This window comes from Cibotium barometz, chromosome 7 (assembly GCF_041138505.1).
Source record: "Cibotium barometz isolate CiBa-2024 chromosome 7, ASM4113850v1, whole genome shotgun sequence".
Taxonomy (NCBI): domain Eukaryota; kingdom Viridiplantae; phylum Streptophyta; class Polypodiopsida; order Cyatheales; family Cibotiaceae; genus Cibotium; species Cibotium barometz.
The window spans coordinates 28,097,364-28,112,172 of record NC_141052.1 but is presented as its reverse complement, the minus strand read 5'-3'; the positions used below and the strand labels follow the sequence as shown (position 1 = coordinate 28,112,172).

General features: G+C 41.0%; 1 protein-coding gene across 2 annotated transcripts; it reads right to left on the bottom strand.

Moving 5' to 3' along the window:
* Window positions 1–8,843: 8,843 nt before the first annotated feature.
* LOC147636851 (uncharacterized) lies at window positions 8,844–13,270 on the bottom strand. Of its 2 annotated transcripts, none has more exons than XM_086800410.1 (12): window positions 12,993–13,270; window positions 11,616–11,686; window positions 11,125–11,342; window positions 10,990–11,024; window positions 10,804–10,866; window positions 10,317–10,702; window positions 10,097–10,192; window positions 9,864–9,954; window positions 9,565–9,671; window positions 9,417–9,484; window positions 9,250–9,324; window positions 8,844–9,109 (listed from the first exon to the last, which is right to left on the bottom strand). In XM_086800410.1, exons 1-11 carry the CDS (start codon window positions 13,003–13,005, stop codon window positions 9,270–9,272), a joined length of 1,203 nt encoding a protein of 400 aa, XP_086656536.1. In that variant the 5' UTR covers window positions 13,006–13,270; the 3' UTR covers window positions 8,844–9,109; window positions 9,250–9,269. The 2 variants fall into 2 exon arrangements, with proteins under 2 accessions (XP_086656536.1, XP_086656537.1); XM_086800411.1 differs by having other exon boundaries at window positions 9,583–9,671.
* Between the last annotated feature and the right edge of the window lie 1,539 nt (window positions 13,271–14,809).

Here is a 14,809-nt window from a genome sequence, read left to right as displayed (position 1 = left end):
TACGACAGAACAACAAACCCTATTCAATTCATTCAAATGTTTGAACAGCAATGTGAAGCCTTTGGAAATCCCAACTGTCCCACCAAGGTGCATGCGTTGAACCTATGCTTAGAGGGAAAGGCTAGTCGATGGTTCATTACATTCGTGCCAGAAATCAAGACCAACTTCAGAACCTTGAAAACAGCCTTCATCCACGGCTTTTCCAGACAAGGTGATCGGTGGAGTGCAGCAAAAAAGAACTCTATTCAATTGAGCGTCAACCAAATGAATCCATTAGAGACTTTATCCTACGGATATAACTCTTAGACTCACGATATGAGTCATGAGAGAAATTAAACGATTCTCAATTGAAGAGATGTTTCCACGAGCTTAAAGAATAATAGCTTACACAACTTAATCATTGTATCCAACCCAAAAACATTCAATCAATGTTGTAAAGAAGCAGTACGTTTAGATAACAACATGCTAGAAGATGATCATGCTACTAGTTTCTCCTCGTCTAAACCAATTAAAGCAATGGCTAAAGAATGATCAATCTCGAAATTTTCGTTTCCCAAATTCTATGTAGTCTTGCTTAAAAGCTTTAAATCGACATCTCTAAGAGAAGATGGGCTCCTTCAAAACCAAACATCCCTAATGCCTCTACAAGTGAGGAACGAAATGCCTTGTGTTGAGTGCAATCATTACAACCATCCCAATCCCCATTGTGCATACAAGGCACTTATTTTTCTATACTGCATATATTGTAAAACCTTTGACCATGATACTAAAAAGTGTCCCACTTCATCCACAATTGACTCAAAAACTCCATCTCCCGTGCACCAAATAGAAACAGTCCAAAGGGTAGAAACTCCTCACATGAAGCGGTGAATCGAACACTTCAGTGTTTCTATTGTCGTCGTGGACCTCACAAGGTGGCAGACTGCACAGTTTGGAATACTTCCATGCCCATAGTCACTAACACTTTGCGACCCACCCATGTATGAACGATGTGGCATTGATCACATGTTCCATGATTGCCCAAGACGAGTTTCTTCAATGCAACTTGTCTCACAAAATACAACTCTTAACATCTTAAGTGTACAAAACGGACAATTATCCACGGTACCCTTGAATGTGCTTACACGCTTACAAGCCAAGGCACGAGAGATAGTCAAAAAGAACGCAAAAGACAATATCTCAACATGGATAGAAGAATATGCTGTAAAGCATAACCCAAAAGAAAAAGCAAAACCTTATAAACCCAAGAAAAACATGGGACAACAAACTATCAAAACCAAGGTTGAATTAAAAGATAGGGAAAAGGAGAATGTGGAGGGCATAAACCCAAAAGAGCCAAAAGCTATACATGATGCAAAAACGTCCACCACAAAGGCCACCACACAAACCACAAAACCCATATGTGTGACACAGGATATGAAAGCCCAAAAGAAAATTTGATCTCGTCACATGGGCAAACATAATGAAAAACTGACGATCCAAAGGAAGTCAGAAAATGAAACAAGTTCTAGTACGTCACTTTTAGTGAGGATGAAACAAGTTCTGATTCGTCACTCAGTGCCCTTCACATACCAATCAAGAAACTAGAATCCACCCAATCACCCCAAATTGATAATAATGATCACATGACATATGGTGGAACGCAAAAAGCAAGCTCAGGAGAGCATGCTTAGCTTGGTTGAATGTCTTACAAGATCACCGGTTGTGATTGAGCCTCATAATGCCAATCCTAAAAAAGCAACCAGAATACAAAGCCCAAAGGAGTACCACATCCCCTTTCAAGAGGAAGACATTCTCTCTATACAAAAGAGTCATTTGAGATAGATTGCACAAATTATACGCTTGAGAACGCACGTGAGGAATTCGATAATTTCCTTACAAAATTAAAGCAGTCTCTCAAAACCTCATTTGGAGGAATACTTTTCTCTCATGGTGAAGCCAGCATAAGATCAGCACTTGCACCTTTAAGGGCTCAACATGAGTTATACCAATGTTGGATAAATGTAATCCCAACTCCTTAGTCCAAATTAATATGTGGTTGATAGGCTAGTGGTCAGTGTAAGGTACAAGTCGTGATCAAGTGGTTATGTAAGTTTGGTTCATGTCTAATCATAATTAGTGTCTTCTTGTGTTAATCTCAAAGTAATATTCATGATGTTTTGTATATGCTTTGATCCACCTTGAGTATGTTTGGATCAATCTTCATAGTTGAATTATCATATCCAATATTTGGTATCAGAGCTTGACCCAATTAGGTTTAGTTGATTAGCAAAAATCTTAATCAATCTCTTAATCATCATAGCCAGTTTTTCTCTGTTTGAACCACATGCTGTAGATTGCCTTCATGCTTGCACCTGAGGTAACGATACCTTAAAATTTTGATATAGCCTTCTTGTCTTGCTCCCACACATGCCCTAAATCGAAGATCATAGGCGGATTTCATCATAGCTCCACGAATTTTGCATCGCCATCAGCGCAGCCCGTTTTCTGCTAATTGAATCAATTCGCCGTCGTCTCAACGAATTGGCCTAATTCCTTTGAGGTGATCCAAGTCCATCAAGTGAAGATTGAGCACACAAAATTTGGAGGCATATGGTCCATTGTAGCAGCTGCACGCATCGTTTTTTTAGTCGTCGATTTTCTGCAATTTCTGCTCCAACTACATGGTGATACCTATTTTGATTTATATTGATGATATTTTTACTATTTGGGCTTAAATCATCTATGTGAGCAAGTTTTCAACATTGATCATCATATTTCATCATCATGAGTTCCAAATTTCTCGACAAATTCAACGGAACTGGGTTCCATACCTGGCAAATCAAGGTAAAGGGCTACCTCATGAAGAAAAATCTGTGGAGTATGGTCAAGCCACTTACTGAAGATGAAGCACGTATTTCTACTGCAGTTATAAGAGCTACAACGGCTGCACTTCAAGCAAAAGATGAGCAAGCACTTGGTATTATCATTACTGCTTTAGAAGATGATTTTATTCATTATATTGATAATGTTGAGTCAGCTATGGAAGCTTGGGAATTACTAGAACGTACTTTTGGTGCAAAGGCAAAACATTCCAAGATCAGTTTGAAGATGCAACTCTTTGATCTAACCATGGAGAGTAATGAAAATTTGTCAGCTTTGATTAACAAGTTAAAGAGCTTAATGACACAATTGGTTTATGTTAAGTCTCCTGTTCCTGAAGAAGATGCTATTGCTATATTGCTTAAAAGCTTACCTTTAAGCTTTAGGCAAATTGTGACGGTACTTAAAGAGAAGGAGCCAGTCCCTTCTTTGGAAAGTATCATAAATTCTTTGCAGGAAGAAGACAAGAAGATTACAAAGGATGTGATAGATGAGGATGAAAGTGGATGGGAATATGAAACAAAAACGGGGTCTGAAACTGAAACAAAAACTAAAACATCCATGGTTTCTTTGGAAGATGCTATTATGGTATGGTTGGATTTTCCTACAGACAATGATGTTAAGTGCAAATGCGCATTGATTAGCCCTCGAGCTAGTCATAACAACATGACAATAGACACTTGGGTGTCATTGGGATAACCTAAACTCATCCCTACATATAATAGTCTTGCAAGAGGAGCCAATGGACAAAACAGTGAAGTTCCAGGTCACTTTAGCTACACTACTCAAATAATCAGTGGAGATATGGAATTTACATTGCTTCTCAAGGAGTTGTAGAGCTTGGAGACCTCAAGGGTTACGAGCTTGGCCATTGGAAAGATCCTCATGACAATTACGGTTCACCAGGTTTTTTTTTTTTGGATGTGTTTCAAAGAGGGTTAGGGTGAGCCATAACAAAGGCATGTGATAGTCCACTAGGCTCCAAATTACCTGGCCAATACCTAGAATACCTACTAGATGTGAATGATGCATACCTGTTTGTTGACTGTCTTCTGTCAAGTTTTTGGAGGAGGTAAGTATGCATTTATTTTATCTAACACATGTGATAGGCCACCATGAAGAATTACCATCAAGAACAAAGCCATTGGTCAAAGATAAGGCATAGAGATGTTGCTAGATGAGCAGATGATACCACATATATGGGGAAAGAGAAAATGGACAAGCTCACCAGACAAGGATAGTTTGGAACATATGGACATACTTGGAACGTATAAATATAGGATATACTTGGAACATATCAATATGCTTCGAACACATGTAGTTAAGGACAACTGCGATATAAGAGGGAGGAAATGTAACTCTTTGGCCCTCCTAGCTCTTTTCACATGATGGAACCCATGCTCGAACACTGGATAGGTTGATAAAAGCATGGAAACAAGGACCATAAAGTTGGCACAAGCACAAATTTTGGTCAAAAAGCATAGAAAAGCAAAAAAAATCAAACTGTGTTGATAGCTCACAAGCCAGGAGCACCATTGGGCAAGAGGAGACTAAGCTGAACCAAAAAGCAAAAAGTCACTGTTTCAAAAAACAACTCTAAGGCCAAAACGCAAGGCCTAAAAAAGCAAAGCACAAGAACTTAAATAAAAAGTTGAGTAATATTTTATTATTAGAAGAATAAAGAGGAAAGCAAAGGATGAAAAAAGCAAGACCTTCTTCGGTTATAAAATAAAGGTGAACCTCTTCAGATCATCATCAACAAGATGGTGGGAAGAGTGAAGATCATCAACATCAAACATTACTTATTGTTGGAAAGCGTCGCCATCGCCGCCGCTTGTGCCGCCATATTACTGGGTTACGCCACCTTTTTGTGCCACCTATTGGCGCTCCTTTCCCTTGCCTGGTTGTGCCTACCAGCACTGCTCGAGCCAGCGCTTGCTGTGGGCAGCCACATCTGCCGCTCGTGCCAGCCAACACCTTCATCTATTAGTTGCACCACCTACTCCACCGCCCATCGGCACTGTTGTGCGCTACTGTCTTGCTGTACGCCTGCAACCAATGCCTACTGTCGCCGATGTTGAACGAAAGACACTGGCTAAACGGCCTCGTTCTTGTGGGTTGTCTCGTTCTTCGATTTTGGCAGCAAGCTTACAATTGAGCACCATAAGATTTGGACTTGTATCTGATCGTGGATTTGGATCTAGTACTAACTTGATGAGAGATTCTTGTGGGTCATCCTTGTGGTGTGCTCAGCATCAAAAATCTCATGCCTAGATATCAACATCGACTCCTATTTTCCTACTTTTGCATTGACATATTTGATTGCTCTTGTATTCATTGATGTATTGATCTTGGCTTGCGAGCCCATGGATTGTTTTCCTAGAGAGGAGGGGGCGGGACCTATTCCCCTCTCAGTGTGTGCGTTACAAAGTTCCCTAAACCCTTCTCTCTCCCTCTATCTTCTCTCTCTATTTCTATCACTTGGATACATGGTGGAATCTGTCAACAGCACGCCCCCCGCTAGGCTTACTCCAGCCCTCCTTCCCTCCTTGGGTGCTTAGTTCTATAAGGTTACAACAAGATACTTCCCCTTTCCCAAGATTACAATAATACAATACCACCCCTCACCCTCCCTATCCCTATCCCACATAACTTCACAATTTTAATGCTTAAAAGGTCATTGAATTGTGAGTTTTCAATATTCATAAGATTTGAATTATATCCCAGTGTGGTGATAAGGAATAATATTACTTTCACATTTCTCCCAACAAAGTCAAATGAAGCAAATTCTGATTTCAACAAGGGAAAATGTCAAACTAATGTGCTGACAGGTGTTACTACTGCTAAGCCTCTTTACCCTACCCTACATTAATTTTATGTATCAAACCTATGAGAGGTTTTCCATTGCAACCTTTGACCACACTACTCCCAACAAAGTAAAATAAAGTACATTCTGAGTACACAAGGAAAAATCCCCAACAAATGTGCAAAAGAAATATTCCAACAAATACTCTCCAGGTGTCACTATTGCTAAGCCTCTTTATCCTGTGAACTTTTCCATTGTAACTATAGTCAACCTATACTAACCCATAATCAATTTTGTCTCCCACCTATGAGACTCCATTATGACCTTTGTCAACCTGCATGCAATCTTATTTATCCCACTTATGTGGTACCACATGGAATCTTACATGCATCAACAGAACACCATCTTCTGCCTGTTAAGAGAGTGTAATAAAAATTTAATCAATCACTTGCACCTGATTGGTGCTTGATAATGTAATTAAACTGATGAACCAGATCAAAAAAATGTAGAATAATTTCTCAACTCCCATGTGATGCTCAACTCTTGTCAATTTTGTCTCTGAAGAGAGTATAAGATCGCTCTCTGTCTCTCTCACCTGATTGATGCTAGAGGCAATAATAGAACTCATGAATCAGATGAAAGATCAAAGGGAAGTCAAATAATTTCACATACCCATGTGATGCTCATTTCCTTTCAGTTTTTCAATTCCTACAAATCTGTGGTGCAACAATATAGCTAACAATTCCTACAAATCTGTGGTGCTAGATGCATTAATAAAACTCGTGAATAAGATGAAAGATCAAAGAGAAGTCAAATAATTTCGCATACCCATGTGATGCTCATTTCTTTTCAATTTTTCAATTCTTACAAATCTATGGTGCAACAATATAGCTAACAATATAGCAATACATAATGCCATGGATATTTGATGAATCTTCGAGAGCCAAATACCATAGTCCTTGTAAATACACTTCTGTGCATTGCTTATTTTTTAGTTGTCTATTGTTTTGTTTGCCTATACTTCATTGCATGAGAAAAAGTGAGCTTGTAAGATTCACTTTAGTAAAGTGAACTTGCATGGCACATTTTTTGGGTGCATGGAAAGATAAAGCTTTGCATGATGCATGCATGGAGGTTTTTGGCCATGCATGTCTTATGCATGGGGTTTTTGACTATGCTTGTCACAGGCATGGGGGTTTCTTATCATGGAGCAAAGATTATTAATCATAATTAACTAAACTTTCATGCATGCATGCATGCATGGAGATAGAAAACCTGCATAATAGTGGATTGCCTTCAAAATATCAACTATTCTTGTACAAATCCATCAATACAAGTTAAGTAAAGACAAATTATGCAACATACTAGTCCATGGGTGCAATCTAGACGTCCCCAGATCCATGAGCTTCCAAAAGAAGTCGTGCAAGTTACTTAACTCAAAAAGAAAAGCAAGAAAAGTAAGCCTTTCCTCAACTTTTACTACGCGAGTTGCTCCTTCTCATTAGTAGCCATTCTTTATGATCCAAAAGTCATGCACAAAGCTCTCCCTACCTCAACTTTTCATGAACAAAATCCTCCACTCTTCTAAAGGCCTCCTTCTAGGCTGATTACAGCTCTATAAATTCGGATTCTCAACTCCATTTCAACACATTACTTAGCCTTTGTGTGTTGCTCTATTTAGTGCACTTATTGTAGAGTATTTTTCCAACCATACCATAATGTTTTTCTCTCTCCAAAAACACTAAGAAGCTGACTGAATTCTGCTTTTCAGAATTGAAAGACTCCATTCAAACTTGCAAAAGAAGCAAAAGACTATTTCCAAAGATTGAAGTTTGGAAGAATCATCTTGGAACCGGTTGCTACTACCTCTATGCGAGAGAACCCTTGGGAAGTGCTGGACATTCTCCCACGGCTGATTTTCAACCACTAGGTGGTTATCTTATTGAATCTAAATTACATTTGCAGAAAGTTGGACTTCCATTCAATTCAAGATTGCAAGGCAATCTTGGTGAAGGGAGTTGGGCACCATACTGCTAACTATGGCTGGGCTACTTAAAAGTAAGTATAGTATTGGTGAATTTGTTTTCATATTCAATTATTTTGGAAGAAATTGTGTTTTATGGCTGGGCCAATCCACCCGTTTTACGTACTTGTGAAATTCTCTCCCTTTTAAGACAATACCAATCCTTCAAGGGGGGAGGACCAGCCCATCTTCTGGTCCCTTTTGGAGTATCATTTCTTTTCAGTACTTCCAAATTGCACAATCAATTGTTATGGTTGTGTATGTGGGATATGCCAATGTGATCAAATGATAAACTTGTGATTTCAGTACTAAATTCTGTATAATAACACCCCCGTTTGTGACAAGATTCCCTAATTCATCGGCGATGCAACAAAACATTGTAACAGAAGGTAGTACTCAATAGCAGCATGTAGCTCAGCGGCTGGGGCATCCGCTCAGGGGAAGCTCCCAAGTTCAAACCCCCACTTGAGCTACCCCATGCAACACCTCCACCTCTGGGCAGACAAGTTTTTGACTGCTGAAGGATCTCATCGTAGAAAAAAAAGGATAAGATAGTACATTGACATAACAATTTACCATGACATAAATAAAAGCATGGTAAGGCAGGTGCAAGAAACCAGAGCTAACATAAATTCAAAAACTAATTCTATGCCATTAGTGACTTACAAAGTTGAATTGAACAAAAAAGTTAGAAATTACTCAAACGAGACACATCCTAGTAAGAGTCCACAACCCACAAAGAAGAACAAGTTGCTGAGAAACAAGACACTTTCTCTGAGAACTCTGATGACAATGGAGATTACATAGCACATAGACACTTCAAATTAACAAGTACTTAACAGGATGGGTACAGGTCTATGGGGGCGGAGTAAATAAAAACCAGAGATATTTCAAAGTTCAGGGCACCCTCACCCCCCCCCTCTCAAGAAGTCAACTCTATTCCATGCCAAACCATAGACGGAGTGGCTCGTCATGTTTGATTTCACGTGATTGTGCTCACGTCCCCAACCCAAGAGCTATTTGATCTTGGTTTCTCTTGATTTTAGAACTTGTACAGGGGTGCTTAATGTTTCTAATCCTAATTAAAGGATTATGCATGTGGTAGAGAATATACAATAACGGACCAAGAAATTACTTTACAGAACTAAAAACTTCAAAAAGATTAAATGACCAAAAAAGAGGTATGAACAAGTCTTGGTGTTTTCAAAACCTGTCATACAAGAAGCCCTATATTACTCAAAAGCCACTACAAAGCATGCCCTCCTCCAGGAATGGGCATAGTGCAGGGAGGCAGGATAAACAAGATAACTGGAAACTCTGCCACCACACTAAACCATACGGCTACCAAGCCATAAGCAAAACCCTGCTTAACAACTTTGAGATACTTCTGGAAAATCATTTAGCCAATTGGAGGAGCCCTGATCAACACGCTGCAGTTCATTAGCATGCTAACAGAAATTGCAAACCACCTATATTAAGAGTAGCCCAAATCCAGCCATTACATTAGCAAGAGCAACTCTGAAGGGCAATATCCTCTACCAGAAACAGTCAAACTAACCTGCTAATGGACATTTTATGTCATTTATGTTTCGCACTCTTGTGCTGGTTCAGAGCAGTTTCAGAGGCAAAATTCCTGCAGAGGCATGAAAAATCCTCTCTCTCTCTCTCTCTCTCTCTCTACTCTCTCTCTCTCTCTCTACTCTCTCTCAAAAGCAAATCACTTACTTATTACAAGGCTGGCAGAGATACTGGCCAAGCTTCTTTCCCGAGGCAGGTGTGCTAGCTTGAGCACTCTGGAACATAGGAAACTTCTTCATTTAATCATGCAAAACAACACAGTAAAAAAGCAGAAACCAACAGCAAAGAACATTACATTCTCTTTCCCAGGCGCCTTCTTTACAGAGAGATCCTTCTTTCCACTTTGCTGCTGCAGCTTGGATGTGGGAGCAGGCGTTGATGGTGTTTTGGGATCTGACTTTCCTACAAAAAAATGCAGCACACAAATCTTAGCTGCCTTATTCACAGAAGCAATCAACCTAAAAATCATACTACGATGCAAGAAAGGGTAGCAAGAGGAACCACAGATGCAACAGGAATGTGTAATGCATCCTATCCTCAGAAGGGAACATAGAGCGCCTCAAACCTTGTAAAAGTTAATTGAAGAGTTCTAACCTGAAATCAGACCTCCCAAAGGTGAGGTGATCTTGCTTTTTTTGCCAGATCCTAAATTTTGAGCTCCGGGAAGAGGCCTCTTTTTCCCCAACTACAATGGCATACAGGAAATCAAGGAGCACACTTGTCACATGATTTGACATCAATAAGGAAAAAATAAAGACGCAAGACAGCAATTGGCATATATTGCTATATAGTCATATCCGAACATCGAAAGGAGGTTATAATGGAACCTTTGGATTTTCCTCTTCGGATCCGTCATCCTCGTCCGAATCATCTTCCTCATCAGATTCAAGCTCATCGTCTTCGCTGCCAGATTCCATCATATCCTGCAGTCAACAGCTCAATCCTGCTCAGTTTGACGTTAAATGACAAAATTAAGGCAGCCCTAGGATCTTGTCATTCTTTTATCACAGTCCACAGAACAGATGGACACGATCAGTTCTGACTCACATCATCCTCATCATCATCATCGTCCTCATCATCGTCATCCTCGTCCTCATCACCAATCTTGCCTTTCTCCTCTTTCAATGCAGGCTTTGCTGAGAAGACCTGCGGCTTGACTTTTACCACAGGCACCTCCACCTTCTGGGCAGGCTGTTTGGTTCCAGGCTTGGTAGCAGGGACCTCATCGTCCTCCTCCTCGTCATCATCGTCATCGTCATCGTCATCCTCGTCCTCATCACCAGCTTTGCCTTTCTCCTCTTTCAATGCAGGCTTTGCTTTGAAGACCTGTGGCTTTACTTTTACCACAGGCATCTCCACCTTCTGGGCAGGCTGTTTGGCTCCAGGCTTGGTAGCAGGGACCTCAGACTTGGCAGCTTTCATGCCAGGCTTGCCTGTGCCAGTTAAAAAACATTAACCTAAGATATAGGACAAGGGCTGTGAAGAAAAAGTCCATGAGAATGCTGTCAGCAGAGACAAAGCATCCTGCACATACCATTCTCCTTGACAGACAACTTCACTGGGCTTGGGATATCTTCCTCATCGTCTTCATCAGATCCTACAAAGTGACTCAATCCAGAGTAGTTCAGCTTCCAGAGAAACCACCCAAAAAAACATAACTTCACAATCATGCATCAAAGCACAGTATTATGAACAATTTCAGCCTTGAAACATAAACTACCTGCAAATTCATCATCTTCCTCATCGTCGAAGCCAGTGCTGAGCTTTGAAGTTAAGGACCTTGATTTATATAATACCCTTAATAATGCTACAAAGAAGAGCATTTTGAAATAGCAGCTACCATTACCAAGGATATTCCTCCTCTCTGACAGCATCTGTTTTGTAGCCACAGAAGTACACACTACCAGAACTGTTATGGGAGAGGACAAACTCCTTCTCGAAGATCAGATCCAATGTGGTCTGATCACACTTCCCTTGCGACAACGTTCCAATAACCACTTCTTTGTTTCCAACTTTAACTTTTAAAACTACTCGATCATTCCCTTTACTAGCCTTACTTTCTCCCAAGGCAACCTTTGACAACAAAAGAAAGGGATAGTAAGCAACAAAACAGCCAAGACCTTCTAAGGAAGAAGACTTCCAAAACCATCTTTGACAGTTTCAGAAGAGAACTACCATTGCCCATCTATATGTTACTCTCAACATCACAAACCAAGCCAGCCTTACACTCAAAGCTCAAATGATAAAGTAGACGAAGTGAGATTGTCTAATTAGAGGAAAACCAAACATGTAGCAAATCACCGCGACAAAAGCATTGGCTGCCAGCGATTCACCAGGATAGAGTACCTGGGATACATGTATATAAGAATCTTCCCCAGGATCACATGTCAAAGGCTTCCCACTAAGCACCTCTACACCTGCAAAATTACAACGACACCAGAATAAGTGATTTCTTGGATTTACCAAAAACTGGTAGCAGCTCTTGTAAGCTCAATAATCATTGACATAAAAAGAAGTGAAAGGCAGGAAGGCATGAATCATTCCCAGAAGTATCGGTGAACATAGTTGTTAGCAGGCTTTGGCTTTGGAGTTATGCCGGATCATATCGCAAGAGACCACCCTTTAAAAAATTGCAGCACACAAAACCACCTCCATAACATTTTCTTCAACTTGAGATCAAAAGCTACATAAAGGATCACTGTATTGGAGAATGAAACTTTAAGTTTGAGTGCACGTGTAAATAATCTCAGCGCTTGTTTAAGTCATGCTCTCTCTGACAAACATGTTAATGATGGAAAACAGAACCACCTGTTGCCTGGCCCCACTTTAAACAGAGGTACGAGGCAGACAGGAAGATGGAAAGGTGTTCAAATCTGACAACAAGGGCCCCTCTTGCAGACACAGCAGGCTCGCCAATTTGAACGAAAAAATGCCCGATACCACTGCTAGAAAAACCTGACATTTAGTGTATTTTTGCCCAATCTAAATATACCCTTTCCTTTATTTAACATGGACAGTTAATCCCGGGATGTAGTAGCTTTGTTAAGCTTTTCCATTGTAAAGACTGTCAGAACCTTCGAAGATTGTCTTCACTCTACCTAGGTCAGAAAATTGTTTGTTTTTCGAGTACTGCGCCATACAGAAGAATGCACCTGCTGTTATTATCACTACTGGTCTCTGCTCTCTGGTCTCTTCCCGTCAACCAATGACAGCCAGGAAAGGCAATTAGGAGGCGTTTCACTGGGGGGAAGGGCGCACCAGGCCTCCCAAAGGCCATTCCCTAGTCCACCAAGCTACACCTTCACGTCAGTAAGGTTCACGGTCTCTTGTTAATGGTGCAATCATCCTCCTTTTGCAGTTGAAAGGAAGAGTTACTTGCAATGCACTGAATTTCCTACGGTATTGCAACTATCAAAACAAATGATCCTTCCTTGAGTTGAAGGCTCACACTCATAGAGCTCTAGTCAGAATCCACAGCGCCAGGTAAAGGCTGCTGAGACGATCGGGCCAACGGGCCTTCTCAAAGGCAACAGGCTCTGTTAATCAAGGCAAGAAGCACAAATGGTTGGACATCCCCCATTCAAAAACTAGCGTGAGCCATGGAACAGTTTTCTCCTCGGACTAAGCACTGCACTCAAAGCCCTAACTAGAACCAAATATGAACGGAAATACGACAGAGAAACAGGAAACATGTATTGAGGGGAAAGGAGGGAGAAGGGGTACCCCAAAACTCCATCGCAGATAGAGGCGACGAGAGCTACGCCGAAACCGTAGCGGCTGCAGCCAGCCACCACCAGATAATCCCTAGCAGGAAGCCACTAAGCCCTCACAAACCCTAGCAGGGAACCCACTGTTACAGCAGCAATAAGCCTCAGCTTCTAGGTTTCATACGCCACTTAGATCTCTCGGCCGCCCCCCCCCCCCCCCCCCCCCACCTTCGGACGAAGCTCCATTTCACACACGGACGGGATCAGCGAAGAGTTCTATTACCTTTGTAATGTGAAACTCTTCTTTCTCTTCCTTGCCTGCCCATCTCTATATCTCTATATTACCTTGTAATCACTACCTTGTACATTACCATGTAATCATCAAGCTCCTAGGATCTTGGATGTAATTGACATGCGCGGATGTATAAGCAACATGTGCAGACTTAGAAGCAAGCGGGTTAGAGAGGAGAAGATCCTCACTCACTCACACTCTAGTGTATTCGCATAGAGTAAACCACAACAGTTCTTCTTAGCATTGCACCTTAATAGGTTCTATGCACAACATACCTCTTCTAGTCTTGTTTTACGGATAAAAGTATAGTCATGTCATGTCTGCTTTAACTATGTGACCTGCTTTCATTGCATCCGCATAGTCTCTTTCAGTAATATGTCTATGTACTTCTCTACATGTGTGTGTGTGGATCAAATTGCATTGTCCCAGCGTGTATTGGGCATCCAAGCATCATCGGATCCATCCTTATCAATACATGTCTATCTTGTTATGCTTTTAGTTCGTTGGCAATCACAAGTTCAACCATGAAGCTATGGAGGATGAAATCTCTCCATAGTTGAGGTGGAAGAAGAAGAGAGAAAAGCAAGAGCAAGTTGAACAAGAGATAAAAGAGAGAGCAAGTTGGGCACAACACAAGGTGATTGTATTATGAATGAATCAGAATGAGATCTGAATGAACCACCAAGTTGGCTGCTATAAACCTAATGACCGGATTCCCGTATCCCCAATGTCACATAATATTTTGGTGTATTTCTAACACCTGGCTACTATGACACCAATTACTGCTTACAAAGCTGTTTATGATGACCATCCAAGTGCTCATAGTCTTACTCATGGTGGTTTACAATGCAAGTCAATGATGACAAATGCTAGACTTCTAGTTATGATTACATTTCACTTAGGATAGAGGGGTGACCATAGGTGGGCAGGCCTTGGCTAGTTTAGGAATCCACCTATGCCTTTTGTAACATCAAGGCTATATAACAAACCCAAAAAAGCAGATTTTGGGGGACGACCCGGGCAAAGAACCCTTGAGGAATTAGAAATAAAGGGAGAGTCCCCCCTTGATTCTGGTGTAGATCCTTTTGCAGCGTCGTTTCCATGCTAATGAGACCTAAGGTCCGAGCATGGTTCTTCCCAAGGTAGATGAGTTTGATGAAGAGACTAGGCCAAAAGAAGCTTTTCTTCACATACATGTAGGTTTTGATGAAACCTGGATGTCCTGCAATAAGGTTGTCACGGGCTTCATTCAGAATTTGACCCTTAGTTCCCTCATCATTGGGAATGTATAGCTTGCGATTATAATACGTAATTCCATCATCCAGGCTGTACCCTTGAACTCGGTTCAAATCCTGTGGAGTTTTGGTTTCCTGCATAAGTAGGGTAGCAATAGGGCCAAAGTATCTATCCTGCATGATCTTCTCTCTTGCTTCAGTAATCAAAGGATTTGACACTACAGTAATTGCAAGCAAGGAGGCTTTTCTGCTGAGGGCATCTGCTACCACATTTTCTTTGCTTGGGCGGTACTTGATTTCAAAATC

Excerpts from the sequence above, each read along its gene's own strand:
- LOC147636851 (XM_086800410.1), bottom strand. Across the intron at positions 11,025-11,124 it reads GATGCTGTCAGAGAGGAGGA|TGGCTTCGACGATGAGGAAG; the intron begins ATATCCTTGGTA and ends AAAGCTCAGCAC. Across the intron at positions 10,867-10,989 it reads GGAAGATGATGAATTTGCAG|GATCTGATGAAGACGATGAG; the intron begins GTAGTTTATGTT and ends GTCACTTTGTAG.